At 34.0% G+C, this 17,885-nt stretch overlaps 1 protein-coding gene across 5 annotated transcripts; it reads right to left on the bottom strand.

Annotated features, from left to right (window-relative positions):
* Nucleotides 1-1,643: 1,643 nt before the first annotated feature.
* Nucleotides 1,644-12,769, bottom strand: LOC121219228 (1-phosphatidylinositol-3-phosphate 5-kinase FAB1B). 5 transcript variants are annotated; one of them, XM_041097005.1, is made up of 14 exons: nucleotides 12,618-12,769; nucleotides 12,439-12,533; nucleotides 12,080-12,186; nucleotides 11,194-11,897; nucleotides 10,124-10,861; nucleotides 9,317-9,470; nucleotides 8,832-9,176; nucleotides 6,596-7,513; nucleotides 6,178-6,509; nucleotides 5,112-5,235; nucleotides 4,854-5,024; nucleotides 3,143-4,675; nucleotides 2,653-2,919; nucleotides 1,644-2,175 (listed from the first exon to the last, which is right to left on the bottom strand). In XM_041097005.1, exons 4-14 carry the CDS (start codon nucleotides 11,805-11,807, stop codon nucleotides 1,843-1,845), a joined length of 5,529 nt encoding a protein of 1,842 aa, XP_040952939.1. In that variant the 5' UTR covers nucleotides 11,808-11,897; nucleotides 12,080-12,186; nucleotides 12,439-12,533; nucleotides 12,618-12,769; the 3' UTR covers nucleotides 1,644-1,842. The 5 variants fall into 5 exon arrangements, with proteins under 5 accessions (XP_040952939.1, XP_040952941.1, XP_040952942.1 ...); XM_041097007.1 differs by having other exon boundaries at nucleotides 12,080-12,243; nucleotides 12,618-12,768; XM_041097008.1 differs by having other exon boundaries at nucleotides 12,080-12,243; nucleotides 12,439-12,501; nucleotides 12,618-12,757.
* Between the last annotated feature and the right edge of the window lie 5,116 nt (nucleotides 12,770-17,885).

Here is a 17,885-nt window from a genome sequence, read left to right as displayed (position 1 = left end):
GTAGTCTCACCATATGATACAGGGATCTCATAGGTACTCTCACTCTATAAATGTTTGGTTGTTTTTGTGGTTGGAAGTCACCTCCTTTTTTTCTTCTCAAAATTTCAATTTTGCTTTTTGCTTTTTGCTTTTTGCTTTTTGGTCCACCATGGAAACATAATTTTCCATCAAATGTACAATTGTAGACCTTTTTTCGAAGGCAATTAAGTTAAATTGGAATTTAGCAATAATGGTGAGATATGGATTGCTAAGAATTGAAGGAGATTAGTCTATTTCCGACTTGGAAAAAGTGTTTCTTGAGAGGAATGCTTACCCACGTTTGTTTTAATTATTTCAAGTTATTTTAAAAACCAAACATATAATTAATTTTGATTTGATCTTAGCTTATTCAACAACTAAATCCTACTTTTCACTATCTAATCACACGAGAAAGCTCTCAAATGGGATAAGGAGGGCGAGATTAGTCTTTAATATCATACCAAACGTTCCAAAATAATGACAGTGGACCACCATTAGGTTAGTCTCAAAGAGGTCGATTTTCTCTTTAAAATTTTCGAAACCAATTGCTTTCTGAAATTATGACTCATATTATAAAATTTACCTTCAAATTTTAAAACATTCTAATTACATCTCAAATTCTGGAGATTATATTAATCAAGTTTTTTTTTTATTTTTAAAACTATTTTTAAAAGAGATGTGGAAGGTTTTGTCATTTTGCCTTTTTTCTTTTAATTTTTTTTGTTAAGGTTTAATTTTTTAATTTTAAATTATCCACATAGGATCTTACGTGTCAATGATGAAATTAACGATCTAGTTCCGAAAAGACTTGATTAATATGATCAATAAAATTTAAGGATATAATTAGAATATTTTAAAATTTAAGGACCAATTTAAAATATGAAACATAGTTGAAAACGTTTGATATAATTTACTAGAATTTAAGGGTTAGCTTTATATACAGTTAGTGAAAAACTCTAATCCCACAAGTAAATTCAAATACAAACAACTATCCCATTTCTAGTAGAGAACTTATTTTCCTTTATTTTATTTCATCCAAACTGTAAGGACTAAATTAGTAAATAGAAAACCTTATAACAATGCAAAAATAATTTATGTTACAAATAACCATTCCGCCTATCTTCTATAAATATTTTAACCATGCCAACAGAACTGTGTTTTTTTAAGAATAATATCACAATACCTGTACTTTGAAAATCTCCGAAAATGTCCAATACCTAAACTATCAATGCTTGTTCTATTATAATACTTGTACTTTCATAAATTGTCAAATATGGTACTCGTACATTTAAAAAAAAAAATAGTGGTACTACTTTGAAAAAGTCCAATATGGTACCTGAATTGTAAAAGTATATATTGATAGTTCAAATACCTCATCGAAAATTTCCAAAATATAAACACCGCATTAGACATTTTTAGAAAATAAAAGTACCAAATGTAATATTATCCAAAAGGAAAACCTTATTTTATAATATATATATACACACATACATATAATCTGTAAAACTGTAAAACTTGTTAAACACGATTATAACAAGTGTTTATAGTAAACACGAGCGTAACATGAATATTTGGATTAACTTATTTGACTGGATATGTCTCACTTGAATTAAACATCCTGCTTATAACTAAAAAAATAACAGATGCATACATTGATGATGATGATACAAAGTGGCAGCCATTTAGAAATTACAATTGGATGGAAGGAAAAAAAAAAAAAGAAGAGGCAAAAAATATATTTTCTTTTAAAAAATAAAAGAAGGTGAAAAGAAAGGTATTGAACTTACATATCGAGTCTTGACACACAGGCAGAAGGATTGCACATCATTGTTGAAGGAGACCACTTTGTGTACTGTTATTATTTTCTTCACAAAGGTCTGTCTGTGATCCGCTTGGAACAATCGTTGGAGGAGACCACTGATCTGGCACCATGAGAAAATAAGCTGTCATGGCTTTTCTGAATCGTTTCTTGTATTGTTGGGGTGATATCACTGTCGGTGAGGTGTTTTGCCCTCCGAGGATGCCTGAGGTCTTCACCCATGTTTCAAGGTGTTTGTCCCATGTGTATTGCCTCATGAAATCGATTATTCCAAGAATAAGCTCGTGTTTTTCCTCATCCACACCAACAAGTAATGAGTAGTCCATTACGTCGATTAACTGTGAAATGTGAATATAATCGTTAGAAAAATAAGCATGCAACTCTAAATAGCAAATGTGACCATTGGATCAATTTAATTAGCTTGTATGCCACCGGCAATGCATTGAAACCCATAATGTGTAACATTCTATGCATGGAACGCAACTAGAACTCGGATTCAAGCCCTAACAATGAACCTCAAAAAAGGAAACTGGATGAATGGAAATGGCTATCCAAAGTAGGAGGGTCTCCTACCATCATACCTGCTATGCCTAACAATGAAAGCGAGTTCCAGAAATAGAAAAAATGTGAAGAGTTTCATCGATGTTTAATTGTAAATAAAAACAGCACAAGCGAGAAAACTCAAACCTACACTTTCAGACAGCCCGCTAAAATATATGCTACACCACCGGAACAAAAATTTTCCTTACCAGGAGCTTGAAAGAACTAAAATTTTAAAATAAAAGGAAATTCTTCAAAAAGGGATTGAAACTTACTGCAAGAAAGGAAGTGTCATTCCAGACAGCCCTCTCCAACAACCGTTTTGCCTTGCTTCCAACAAAAATTGGAGAAGTCGGCATTGCTTCAATCAAATTCTGATCCAGAAGAACTTTGTTGCTGCCACTTGTATCAGGATTATACCTAGACCGAGATGATCCTTTAAGGTCATAAAGCCTTGTAACATTACGCCTGAAGAGAAGATTTTCCATCACCAACATGTCCATTTTGGACTCCCTCCCTCCTTTAAGGTGCTTTGATGAAACCTTAAAAACAATGACCCCAGAAGAAAATTTAAACTCAAAAATCAAGGTATCACAAAATAAGAAAAGTGTAATATTCAGTAAAAACTAAAACAGAACAAAGCATGCAAAATTGAAAATCTTCTCGTCCTGATGCACTCAAGCTACTCCTTTCCAAGATTTCAAGTGATAACATAGCATATTTTGACACAAAAAATTACAACAGTAATACTAAAAAAAATAATACCTGGTATATGCCCAATATCTTGGCCAGGCAAGTTGGGCTTCTTGTATTGATTGACTCAGACAAATATTTGAAATAAGCTGGTCCAAACTTAACAAATGATTCTAATTCTGTCTTTGTAACTTGTTTGATGATAAACCGATCATCTAAAGTTTTTGCAAAGAAGACATTGCTCTTGCCACCTTGGGCACCCCACTTCTTACAACGACTGAGAGACCGTACAAAATCTAGCTCAGAAGGGCAGCAAGTCCTCCTCAAGCTCTCAAACCGCTTTGCATAATAACAAGTTACGGAATACTTCACCTTCCCAAGGGGACCATCATCTGTAAAAGAAACCCTAGCATGCAGATCTTTTGTATACAAGAGAGGGTCAGAAACCAGGGAGCCTGACCCAGACAAAGACAAGATACTATCATCAAAAGATCCAAAACTTCTGTAAGCCTCAGATGATACGTCACTAAAAGAATTAAGTGAGAGTAGATTTACTGAATCAAAAAGCGACGGTGAAACTGCAGAATCTGCAGCATCTTTTGGTCTCTCCACCTCAGACATCTGTGAATGATAATCTGATGAGACAAGTGCATACGCTATAATACTAGTGGGCTCATCATCATAAACAGGCACTACTGTATCATTAACACCAAGAGGAAGCAACAACCTGGCACCACTTTGCCTTTCCAACTCCATAAATGAAGATATATAAACTGGACTATGCTCGTTGATACTGAGCTTTCGAGGATTGAATGAAGAGTTCTTGTTAAATGAGCTGTAGAAATTTGGAAATGGCATGCTTGCCCAGCTCATTGACTTCTCCAGGCTTTCAAGTTTCTTAGCAGGCAAAGCAGGCTGAGGAGAACGAGTCACCTCCCCTTCACCACGATCACTAGCAAGAACTCCCAGATCCAAATTTACTGCACCTGACACATCCACTGCAACTGAATCAGGAGCAGAGTAACCATTCTCCTTAGCATTCATGCTAGCTGGGTGACTTTTACCAGTCCATGCTGCCTCAAGGGTGTCAGATAAATTTGCCATAATTGGCAATTCTCCTTCTGACTGGGCCCTTTGTACTACTCCTCCAGATTCAGGAGAATAAGATTTCTCACTGGTATTTATACTAGAAGAAACAGAAGGTTCAGCCTCCTTCCTGTTATTAAAATCCTCGCCGCCCTTTTCTGGGTGATCTCCACCTGATTTGTCAATTACAACAGCATTGCCTCCTTGATTCATTTTTATGTTAGGCTTGGTCTCAACTAGGGCAGATTCGCAACTATTGAAGGATTTACTTGGTTTGGGACTGACATTCATCTCAAGAAGCTTTTCCATAGAATTTACAGGCTTCAACCCAAGTTTAGGGATGGGGCTGCTCATAACTTCCTGGATATTATTGTTAATTGAACCGCATACATGTATCAGTCGTTGGTCCCAAACATAAGACAGAAAGAGTATTTGCCTCCGTAACTTATTTATCTCAAGAATGTCAATAACAGGTTGGCCAGCTTTAAGCTCCTTACAAACTGCCTCCTGTAAAGATTCCTAAGGGAACAGTAAACAGATTAAAAACCAGACAGCATGTCAGACCGATTTATGCATAAAAGAAAGAGGAAATAACACAGGATTAAACTTCTGAACAGGTAACTGGTAAAATCTGACAGCAACTGCTGCTCATAAGGGAAGGGGAGAGTGGGCAAATGGTGCATATAAAAGCAACTACCTGAAGTTCTTCTCCATCCTTTTGGAGCATTGCTTCCAATTCCTCGATACAGATGCTTCTTTCAGGTGCCTTAATGCCACAATCTTGAGACCCTGGGCCTGATAGTTTCTCTGAGATCTTTCGAAGAGCCTTGTACATTTCAGTAAATAGAAATTCTGCCCTGTTACTCACCTGCAAACCAAAATTAATGGTATTGTAGGTATTATCTTATTCAAAAAAAAATTTAAGAACTTGAACAGGGATTTATGATATTCAAACCTCATTTGCTTCACATTGTATCCACTCCTGATTATCATAATTAAATTCCAGTTTTGAAGGTGGAAGATATACGGAATGAACATCAATGGAGGCATATCGAAAACAAGCAACCATTCTCCCGAAACTGCACATGGTAAAACAGTACAATAAGAGGACACTTCACTTGATCATATCAAAACATCTTTTCCATTTTCTAATTTATATTCCATACCACTAATGAAACTACCCTTTGCATCCCCTTAATGGCCAAAAACTCTCCTTATCCAGAAGGTACTAGCTGATGCAGGGAGTTTACCTTAGGACATCAAACCATTAGGCTTATCTTGAGGCAAAAACCACTAGGCCAAGTTCAGGTCACACGTGTACAAAGGTATATGCCCTTACCAGTGCTCAAACTACATAATGAACTTGTTTTCCTGATCACTTTCTGACCAATAAACTATACTGTGTAAGAACAGCATTATAGCAACAAGGAGACTCAAGAACTAATACGGGCATAAGAATGTAGCCAGACTACCTGGATGAATCCACTGATGAGTAACAAATTTCAGAAACCAACTTATGCCAACAATCTATATTCCAAACTCCCAAACAGAGCACAATCATGCAATTCAGAGTATATATTTTTTGGGGAAATAAGTCAATGCATTTTCTGTTTTGCAAAAATAAAATACATGTAGATGAACACACATCTGGAGTTGGGTGACTTGTGTTGCACTATCCCTAGGACTTTTATACTAAACATAAACCACAAGAGAATCAAATAAATCAGCCACCTTCCCCTCTGATTAAAGCATAGCTCATGCTTTTTGACCATGTGCTTCAGAAATACATAGTTAACCCGGAACCACCAAAATGACACAAATAAATAACAGTCAATCAATGGTTCACAGAGAAAGCAAATTGATTGCTTATAGATTAGATAGAAATCATATGAACAGACTAAATAGAAGAAAAAGACCACTCTTCCAGAAGCACCATCTTTGCTAGTGATCACTCTATTCAAATCAGTAATATTTACTCTTTAATATACGCAATACTTCTTATTTCTTAAGTAAAAACTTACCCATAGAATCGAAGACAATCTCTGTGAAGGGAATGACCACAGCTTGCAACTCTGCTAGCAGCTGCATGGTTAGAAAAGCTCAGCTCCAAAAATTTCCCAAAGGATAAACCCCAAGCAGCATCAGACATTACAACTCTTCGAGTGGCTGGAGGGAACCCATTGGTCCGAGGGCATTTTAAGCACCTATGCCACATCCAAATCTTGCCTTCCCGCTCTCCGGGTAAGGGAGGCTCTGACAGCTTCTTAACAGATATTGTCAGGCTACCTTGCCGATGAGTATAACAATGAACATGTGCCTCAGACGGCATCTCACAAGAACGACAATGGAAGCTCTGATAAGAAGAATAATAAAGTTGTAGTAATGAGAAGAAAAGAGTAGGATAAGTTCTATACATGAAATAACAGCGATAACAATTACCTGATCAAACAGATTATCTCGTAAAAATCGCCCCAAAGGCTTATCAAAGCTCCCATAGTACTTGATTCGAAAGAGAAGGGATCGTTCACACACAGATCCCTTCCACACACAACGTGTTGATAAAGACACCAAAATGCTCTGGTGGTCTGAAGGTGAAAGAGGAAACTCTTCCTTTGAGGACCCCACCTCTTCAGATTTGTTGCTAATCTCTTGCTTTGAGGATTGCAACTCTGTGCTGCCCAGATGATTGGCAGCCATCACGCTGCTGCCATCAGCATGATTACTGCCACCAGGATCATCACATTGCTCTGCTGCTTCTGATAATCTTTGACAAAGAGAAATAAAAGGGTCACTCATTATAGCTTCTCCATTGTTAGTTGTTTTAGTTCGAAGAGATTCTTTAGGATCCACTCCATTGTCCTTACAAAATGCATGACTTATGGAGGAAACACTGTTATAAGAGATAGCATCCCTCAAAGCAGAGAGTGAATTCAAGGAAGCAATAGCCTCATCAGAGTCCGAGGCAGATTCCTTGGACGTAGTGTGAGGACCTTTTGACAAGCTAGATGAACTGACCCCTACAGATTGGCAAGAGGGGTCAATGTTGGCAGATGATGAGCTATCTGAGATGACAACTTCGTTGGATTTCTGAAAATTATTTATAGGTTGAGAAGCCACAGGCTTCCCAGAGGATGGGACGGCAAAACCAGGTATGGTGGAAATAGACCTGTCAATACTTGATGGTTTATTGGGTAAGGCAACATTTATAGGGGACTTTAAAGGGAGCTCCGGAAGTGTAGCACCTTCATCAGCAAGAAATGATGTTTCGAGAGCCAAGTGATAAGCTGCAAAAACTCCATATTGGACCACATGTTTTACCTTTTTCAGTTCATCTCCATTGGCACCCTTGAGCAAAATCTGAAACAAAAGTGAGCATTGGACCGACCTTAGCACCAAACATCTTTACCTTGGAAAATATATTACAAAGATCAAGAAATGTACTTGCCATATAAGCGGCATGACGTGACCCACTATAGCTTTATGCAGTCACACTATATGTATCTAAGCATCCTAAGTTGCAAACCAACCTGATTGTGAACAACAATAAATTTAATCCTGAAATTGTGCATCACAAAGAGCACCTAAGTGGGCTATTACATGGTGCTCTAATTGAGAGTTGCAAAAAATGGTCTGGAGGATGTGAATATTAAAAGGCATGTTGAGGTGAGGTGGCAGAATTATGGAGAAATAGCAGATGGGTTCTCCCACCTGAAAGCTATAGGACAGACAAAAATGATTCCAGATGGCCAGAGCATCCCTTTTTCTTATTAACAGAGGAAGGTAATTAGTCATCTATGATAAAGGGAATTGCTCTATTGGAAGAGCTTGAGGGTGGTTAAAATAAGTAGTGAAGCCGTTTCTTGGTACAAAACTTTTAGATGAAAAGCAGGTTGTCCCCCAAGAAGTGTTGCTTGCTCTGAAGTGTGGAGTGCAAACTAAGATAATATAAAATAAACGCATCATAGGGAGAAGAAATGTAAGTTATCGATCAGATGAAGCTAACTGCATCAGCTCTTTCTCAGATTGCAGTTACTCCAGGTAGATTTGGCCAAGTATTCTACGAAAAAGACACAGTAGTAGGCAAGTCTAAAGCTAGAAAATGGTAGTTAATTAGAAGATTGAAATTCATAATATGATTGTAAAGCTCCATATACAGTAAGAACTACTTCGGCTACAGCTGTGTACAACATGGATGGAAAGGAACACCAGTGTTCATCAAAGTGCAAAATGAGTGCTCTGAAATGTTAACTAAAAGAATTGCAGGTATTCACATGCACTTAAAAGACGATAAAATAGTGGACTTGGGGGTTAGGTGGCAAATGAATGTCGAGTATACTTCCATGATTGCTCACTATTTTTACAAAACCTGGCCTCTTTACCCCTTTCTTAAGTTTGGCCTGAAGATTGTTTTAGAATTTTTTGAGTTTCGATTAAGGTGTTTGCGTTGCAGAGCATGTTGTGTCTTTAATGCATCTTCAATTACCAAGAACATCATAAATAAAATATAGCCTAGGTAAAATATATAAACAATAGCCCTACTTTCATGCAAAAGTCTAGATGACTAAAATGTTAGTATAATCACAAGTTATACAGGAAAGATTTTCCAAAACACAAACAGATTTCGTATCTCAGCACTAGGGCAGATATTTGTGCCAGGTAAACTGAAAGGACTTACAGTGTAACCTAGAGGCTTTGGGCAACCCTCAAAAAACATTAGAGTCTTTGTCAATTTCTTCCCACCTTGACCAGCACTTCCATGCTCCTCAAGAAGTTTCTCCACATGGAACACATCGCAGTACCCCAGCTTCGGTGATGTTAGATGATCAATGGATGGAACTATCTGAGCACCAGTGCAGCGGGCTATACGCTCTAAGAGTGGCCTCTTAATATTGAGAACAAGTGATATGTCGTTGGAAAGAAGGTACTCTTGAGCATACCGTGACACAGATTTTTCCACCAAGAGAACATTAGGATGATGTGCATCGATTTTAGCAACTGCCATCTTCAAATGGTCCATTTCCTGAAAAAGAGGGTAAGCTCGTAAACTGCTTCATGTTCTAGCAGGTGGGACCAAAGAAATATTTCCTGGCTTTGACCCTTATTAGGAACCTAGGGTTAATAAACAAACCAAAATTGAAGGAAAGAGCCAAAAATACAAACCTGCTGCAGCAATGTATCAAAACTTGACAAGTGGTTAGAAATACGCTGATATTCCAGAGCACCTCCAAGGATTAGAAAACGAGGTTTATCTTTTTTTGATGACATTCGACGATGGGCCACATTTTTCTTACAGACAACTCCTTTAACCACAGCACTAAAACAGTTGTTTAAAAAAATCAGAAACTCATCTGCATAACTAAATGGTAGATAGAAAGAAGAAAAGAAGAGCCACAGAACCTAGAAAAGCCTTCTTTTGGCAACATTTGCATTAATAATTAACTGTACTTTCTTTTCTATTAAGGCCAATATATATAACTACCACGCGAAAGAAATACACAACCACTCTAAGATCATTATCAATCAGTTGCCTCAGATAAACATTAAGAATAATTGCAAAAGCGTTCTGAATACTCGGCTACAGATGAGAGAAATTCACAAATGATGTCTGATCAGCTATGTGAGGGATATGATTGCCAAAGAACTCTAGACTTGTGTGCCACAATAAAGTCAAAGAACTAGGATCAGTGCTCATCACAGGAGGAAAAACATATGAACCATGTAATATTTTGGAAAATAATCAAACTTTAACACATATATTATATAGATACTGGAAGTATATTCAAACAATATAATAAATATCTTCATGACCTAATGAGTCAGCTCATGCCATGAAGCACAGTTAACTCTCTGAAATCAATTTTGAATCTATTACTAACAAAAAACTTTCTAAAGGTGCTCAAACAGGTGAAGTTGCATCGTTTTCACAGAACAATTAACAAATTTTCAAATTGAGTTCAGTGATATTACCTTTCACAGCGACGCCCAGAAGCTATGCATTTAACTTTCACATATCCTCCTGGATCCATTCCTCCTCCCTTACTTGTATCTGGCTTCAGAAGTGTTGCGGCTTCCCATGACAAAGATGTGATTATATCCAACCAACTCTCTCCACCATCCTCGTCACCCACATGGACGTTTTCAACCTGCAAAAGCTGAGATACCAAAGCCCTAAAATGCCCTTCCACCACATTTTTCATGGCTTGTCTATGCTCCTCACCAGACTTAACCCTACTACGGTACTCCCCACTTCCAAAGCTATTTGAAGGGCGTAAATATCCCCACTCCCCTGTAGCACCCTCATCATCGTCTTCATCATCAAATAGAGCAGCTTCTCTCTCGTCCTCTTCATCTTCAGGTTCTGGAAGGAGCCACAGTAGCCCATTGTTCTCAAAATCAACAGGCTCAGCATCTGTACCATCCACATAATAAGCAAGAACTTCATCCTGATCAGTGTTTTCTTGCTCATTTACTTCTTCAAATTTCTTGATTCCGTCCACAATTTGTGTATCGAAATTCTCAGCTAATGGTGAACCACTCAAATGTTTTGAGTCAATGTCCTCGCCATCAGGATGCACTTTATCTGATTCATAAACACAGCCAATTTTGTCGATATTGATAGCACTAGAATACTCCTCAGCATGAGCATAACGCCTACATTCTGAATTTGAACGATATGCACCATAACCACCATCTTCGTCATCACTCCTGAAACCAGCAGTAAAGAAAGTAATAAGTATTGAGCAATAGCTCAAAATCATCATGAAATAAAAGCACAAGAACTCAAGATTATGTATTCCAGTCAAGGCAGGCTGTGTTATTCGAACATGAATTGAAAAGGTAACACAAAAGCATGGAGCAAATAAGCAATGGTTCGTGTAGGCACAATCTAAATCGTGAAGAATGCATTGCTCAAACCCTCACCCCTCTCAACAAGCATTGGGTAAAAACATATGCAAAGGCATGTCAAATTAAAGGGTGAGATAGATAAAAAAACACTTTATGGTGACTCAAAAATATGTTAGCAGGGGGGAAGGTACCTGTAACTACAAAGACCAAAATGGTCTGAAGAATCCACCATGGCTGAACTTGGATTTGTGCTCATCCCAGATGTCTCATTGTTTTGTTCAGTGGGCGCATTCATCTGGGCAGATTCACAAGGACTAAGACCAGAATTATAGTTCACACGGTGGTATGGCCCAGTTGAATACAGAGTAGAACCAACAGTGCTGCTACCACTATTACAGGTGCAGCTGGACTTGGTACTGACCAAGCTTGTTGCAGATGGTGATGGACTGAGACCAGGACTAGGTGCCTTGGTCTCGTTATCAACAGCTGCTATGCCCTGCTCCCATTGCTTGAAGCAATAATTGCATACTCTAATCCTTTCCCAATCTTCCCGACCAGTCCTTGGCTCAACAGATGGGGCAGGAACTGAGTTTGCTGTACACTTCGCACAAAAAACTCGGCCACAAATTCGACAATGATGCCTACGATTAAATACTGTAAATTGGGAATCACACTCGTAGCATACCCTACAACTATGATCAGGCATCCAAAAATCCTTTGACACATTCGGTGGCTCAGTCCTCCAAGGTATCCACGACTTAACTATATCAACCAGGTCAGATAGTTTGTTGTCAGGGGAGCCCATCGACAACTATTCCATCTGATCCCAGTCATCATACTCCATTCATTTTCCACACTCACAACCACAACCACAGGAGTTGACTACCCCCAATACCTGGCCATATTAAAACCTCAAACAAATTAGAAAGATTAAACAAGTTCTAAAGTTCTAACCGTAACCACAACTCTGAAACTTATAAATCTAAACAAAAATGGGGGAACCACTTGATCAACTAATTTGCAATTACATCAAAAGCGTTACACTAATTATACGTTTTCAAAAGAAAATCAAATTACCTGAAATACTAGCACTTCAAAGTTCAAATTCCAACATCCGAAAGCCCTAATACAACCTCTTGCTCCTTTTTTCCCCCTTCGTCAGTTATACCGACAACTTCTCTTCACTGCTCGATCCAATAAACAAAGAAATCCAACAATCAATGAACTGGCACTTATAAACCCTAAAATACAAATTAATCAGCTACCTCTCAGTGAGACCGATTTAAAAAAGGGGAAAAAAAAGAACCATATAATCGGATTAAAACTCCAATTGGATCTTCTAGCACCGAAAAATCCCATCAATAAAACTAAATTGCTCGTTTAATTGTTCAAAGCTCAATTAACACGTCAAGTACTTGTATAACAAGGGAACTTACATTGGAACTGCAGAAAGAGAAGAATCGAAATAAAAAATGGTTCGCCGCCAGACTTAAATTTCGCTGAAAAATATGACGGCGCTGATGAAATTAAACTGAAATATACACGATTTAATTTTCCAAAAATAAACAAAATAATATGAATTTTAAACAAAAAGATTCATAATATTTGAATATACCTTCTTATTTTCTTCTTCGATTAACGTTTTTTTTTTCTTTTCTCTGAAAGTCTGCTTTTTGTTGTGTCCATCTCCTCGTTTATTTGATGTTTTTTTAAGTATTTTTAGATTTTAACTTTTTTCTTGATCAATTTTCATAAATACAAACTGTCCTTTTCTTTTTAGTTGAATGGTATTACATTTTATTATATATTTTTTTTTCTTACAAGATGTTTTAGATTTTTGTTCTTTTTCTTATTATAATTCGTGTAATAAATTTTCGTCAAATTATTATAAATTAATTTAAATAATATTACCACGAAATCTGGAAAAATGTAGAAAATGTTTTCAAATAATATTATATTAAATTTTATACTATTGTTTTATTATTAAAAAATTATTTAATTTAGGTAAAAAAAGCCCCTTAAACTTTTTAAAAAGAACAACTAAGTCCCACTTTTTTTCACTTAGTTGAGTATTTTTGTCGAAATAAATCAAAAATATCCTTTAGCCGTTAATTTTAACAGTGGACTGTTAAAATCACATTGTGTCACAAACGCGTGACATGTGACAAAAATTATAAAAAATAGAAATTATAAAAATTATTATATTTTAATAAAATATTTAAAAATTATAAAAAATCGTAAAAATATAGAAAAATGGTAATTTTTTATAAAAATTATAGAAAATATAAAATGTATCAAAAATGCCATTTAACTATTAACTTTAACATCATTGACTGTTAAAGTTAATAAACTCTTTTTTTTAGTTAAAGCCATCACATATCACAACGCAGTGTGACATGTGGCGAAAAATGATAAAAATAAAAATCAACAAAAGTTTTAGAAAAATTATAAAATATTTTTTTGGTACGATAATTTTTTTACGAATTTATATTTTTTTACATTTTTTATAATTTTCTTACGACTTTATGAAATTTTATATTTTTTCTATGTTTCTATATATTTTGTTTGATTTTTATAAAATTTTACCATTTTTTATATTTTTTTACGATTTTTATAAAAAAATAGTTTTTAATAAATTTTAAGTATTTTTATTTTTTAATAAATTTATTTTTTATTTTTTTTGCCACATGTGAAGCAGTGGTTGGGACAAGTGGTGGCTTTAATTAAAAAATTATTGGTGGTTAACTTTAACGGTCAATTTTGTTAAAGTTAACTGTCGAAAGGCTTTTTTGATTCATTTTGGTAGTTCAAGTATCGGGGTTAATTGTTTTTTTTTTAAGTTTGAAAGTTTTTTTTAATACATTTTAAAGGTTCAAGTACCCAATTAAGTAAAAAAAATTCAAAAACTTGATTATTCTTTTAAAAAAATTTAAAAACTTTTTACACCCTTAAGCCTTTAATTTAATAATAAATGTGGCCTATTATTTTTTAGCCGAGGGTGGTCTCTTTTTTTATATATAACATGAATATAATTATGCTCTATGTTCTAATTTAATTTTAATTGTAATTATTTTAAAATGTATTATTGATTTTATATTTGTAATTATAATTGTGTATTTATTTAAATATTTAATTTAATGTAAATCCTTTCGCTGAATTAATTTTTAAAAAGATCTTCCCGTGTTTAACCTGAATATATTTTAGTTTTGTTCACGTAGTAATCCACATATGTAGACTTCATTTTCGAATTTTTTAATTTTTATGAACTTTTATAATTTTTTTACTTTTTATTTTTTGGATATTTTTATATTTTTAAATTATTTGTTGATATAACATATAAATCAAATAGTATCATGTCAGTGTGAAATATAGGTGATTTGATTATTTTTAAAAGATTAGCAGTTAAATTTAGCTAAAAAAAGAATAAGAGTCAAATTTAAAAAAGTATAAACATTAAGGACTAAATTTGACATATACCTATATTTTATACTGGTTTAATTCCATTAATAATTATTCGCTTTTATTATTTTCGTACTTAAATTGTAATTGACATTTCTTTAATTCATTTTAAAATCTTTCACTATATCAAATCACATGTTTAAGTATAAATATATTACGATGTTTTGTGTTGGTTTAATTATCATTATAATTATTTAAATATATATTATTCGAGCTTGTACATATAAATACAATTGCACAATATAAAAAAATTAAACTAATTTAATTTAAAATCTTTCACTAAATTAACATCTTTCACTGGGTATATTTGTGTGATGAAGAATAAAACTAATTTTTTTATTATAATATAAATGAATTCATTCTGTAAAAAATAAAATATATAGATTTTATATTTTTAGGAACTTTAATTTTAAATTAAAAATAATATATTTGAATAATTCAACATTTAAAAAAATTACAGTTTAATTGTAAAATATAAAATTATGTTTTTTGTTGTGGTGAGAGATGTTTGACGAAGGACGATAAGTAGGAGCTCATTATGAGACTTGTATTCGTGACGATTGCCTTTTTTTAGGATATTTTTTTTGATATATTTTAAAATTTTTCTTTAATTCGTATTTCATTGAGCTTAATTTCTAATGTATTGGAATTGTGTTAAAATTTTATATATTCCAAAAAATATATATTTTTCACTCTTACTTTAACTTTGAATATATATATATATTGAACTTGTTAAATTCTAATGGCTGTATTGAGGTTTTGAGATGAACACATAGTTCACTGAATCGTAAATATAGTAAAATTATTTAGACAAAATTTTAATTTTGTTATTATTATGTTTTTTTATAATTAAATTTAATTAATATTATGAAATTATTTTTTATGTTTTTATAAATTAAATATTAATTTGTTTTTATGAAATTTGTATTTGGGCGAAGACCAATCAATTTGAGCCCAATATAATCTTATTTTTGGCAAGTCAAATGAATATATCAAAAGATACTTAGTAAGGGTCGATTTATGGTGGGCATCTAAAATAACTCGCTTTAAAATTATTCTAGATTTGCTTGCCACATTAGTTAGGTAAAAAACACATAATTTTCATTTTTCATGGAAAAAAACTGCTATAAATCTAGAAGATGTACCTTTAATAATTAACCTTACAATCAATGGACTTAATAATTAAAAAGAGTTCGATTGACCTATTCAAGTTATGTTATTCCACATTTTGTGCTATATTATTGTCGATGTAACTGGCGAATAGCTAGATTGATATATCAAAGCTCATATGTTACACTTGATAGGAGGAATACTATTTTCAGACAAAATTGGCAAAATTGATTTTGTTGATACATTCAACTAGGAGCAACGACTCCAACATTCATTTACACGACATTTTGCAAGGCATCTCGACGTAATATTAATGAAATAAACATTTATTGTCAGCTTTTGCAAGTATATGCATGGATACAAATGTCACAATTATGGTTCGTCCCTTCTAAATCATACAAGTTCTCACTTATTCGAAGGTAAAAAAAAAATGTTTAATATCTCATTAGGTATTAAATTATGAATATTTATCATGTCTCTTGCATTTAATATTTGAACAGATTCAAAAGTCACTTAAATCATACTAGTTATCTAATAAACCTTACTTTGATCAGATGAAAATTAGTCGATAAACTAGTGAAGGTGGTATGTTGTTGACATGGTTGTGTGTAATTAATATAATTGTATTTACTTTTAAAATATTTGTAATTTGTGCGGAAGCCCTGTCTACATAACATTGTTGTTGTTGTTTCATCGATGAAAACATACCAACATGATTATGTGTAGAGGGCGTAGGTGCCTTCCACATCGTTTAGTGGCAACACTTTAACCAGGTGAACAAAAGTTCAAACTGGTGCAAGCTATTTCAATTGACTTGGAGAACATTGATAAACTTTGTAATGGTGATTTAAGATATCACAATAATAAGTATTGGCCCCAAGTGCATGAAGATTATATAGATATTTGGGAGCACCATGCTTAGTATGGCATTCGAGGGGATTAGATCCTACATAATGATTTTTTAGCGTCAGACGAGTATATATAGTGGTTTAGGCAAATGGGTCAAGTGTATTTACATGCGAAAAGGGATATCCTCGTATTAAAGCTTGGGCCGTCGAACTTGTGGAGCTTCTAGACTGCAGCCGCCTATCCAGCATGTGTTGGAGCCACCTATCCAAGCCATCATCTTGATTAGATTCATCTTGCATGCCTTTGCAGTGTACCATCCGAGCATGTCCTCATATCATTTTTGCCGAGGGATTAAGTCAATTGAATGTCACTCATTCACCACTTAGGACATTGATGATGAATATTGCAAGTATCGAGCCAATTTTACCCAGCTCGTTCCTCTGACAAGCCTGCACACACCTTAACCCTTATATCTATTGCAACACTTTTACCGATATGCCACCTAAGTCTGTATTTGATTTTTTTTTTCCACTGACAACTAGAGGGAATGCAGCCCAAAATAAGGATAAAGCTTTGATCCAGGCTCTATTGCGAAATAATATTCTCATTATAAAATTATTAAGAAATGATTAAAATGCCTTTATATGGCAAATTTATCATTTTACTTCTTATTTCAATTCCTTTACAACAATAAGCTATTTATCAAATTCAAATTTAACTCTTAATAATAATAGTCACTGTATGGTAAAAACCTCTAAATTAAAATGAGAAAATTACAATTTAGTTTTTATACTTTCAAATCTTTCTCAATTTAGTCCAGGAGTGATTTTCATCGCACCAATACATATTCCAATTTATTCTCATGTCAATTAATTACTAATATCTCGTGTTTCTCTTTCTTTAGTCAATTTACATTTTAGACCTCCAACTTTTTAAATTTTACAATTTGATCCTTTTTTTTTCTAAATTCTCACATCCACAATTCTACTCGTTAATTTTTCATCTACAATATCCATTTACTTCCATAAATATCTCTTTCTAACTCATTTTGTAAATTTTTTGGAATTCCATAGTATGTGGCATTATGCATAATTCTTTAGATGTACATTTTAAAGCGATGAAGTGTATGGATATTGCACTATCTTAAGTAGACCATTGATCATGGTATTCATTTAAAGCCAACTTCAAGGTTATTTATCATGGGAATTGTCTATGCAAACTGTGGTTTAGATTTGGATGGTCGAAGATCAATAATCGATTATTGTATTTTCTTGGGTGGTAATTCTATTTCCTGACACTCAAAGAAACAAAAAGTGGTTTCTCAATCCACTCCTAAAGTCGAGTATTAAAGTGTTGTATATGCAGTCGTTGATATTTTCTATATCGATTTTGTGGTGCAATAACTCGAATGATGTAGCTATTTATTCATTTTATCGGCTTATTTATGCCATTTAATAAGAAGAAA

The sequence above is a fragment of the Gossypium hirsutum genome, chromosome D07 (assembly GCF_007990345.1).
Source record: "Gossypium hirsutum isolate 1008001.06 chromosome D07, Gossypium_hirsutum_v2.1, whole genome shotgun sequence".
In the NCBI taxonomy this organism is placed as follows: Eukaryota; Viridiplantae; Streptophyta; class Magnoliopsida; order Malvales; family Malvaceae; genus Gossypium; species Gossypium hirsutum.
The sequence above is the reverse complement of the archived record's forward strand: the minus strand, read 5'-3'. Positions and strand labels throughout refer to the sequence as shown.

Coding starts and splice junctions, on each gene's coding strand:
- LOC121219228 (XM_041097005.1), bottom strand. CDS start 11,807: ATGGGCTCCCCTGACAACAAACTATCTGACCTGGTTGATATAGTTAAG. Junction 9,471..10,123: donor TCTGGGCGTCGCTGTGAAAG/GTAATATCACTG, acceptor CAACTGTTTTAG/TGCTGTGGTTAAAGGAGTTG. Junction 2,176..2,652: donor ATGACACTTCCTTTCTTGCA/GTAAGTTTCAAT, acceptor CACATTTCACAG/TTAATCGACGTAATGGACTA.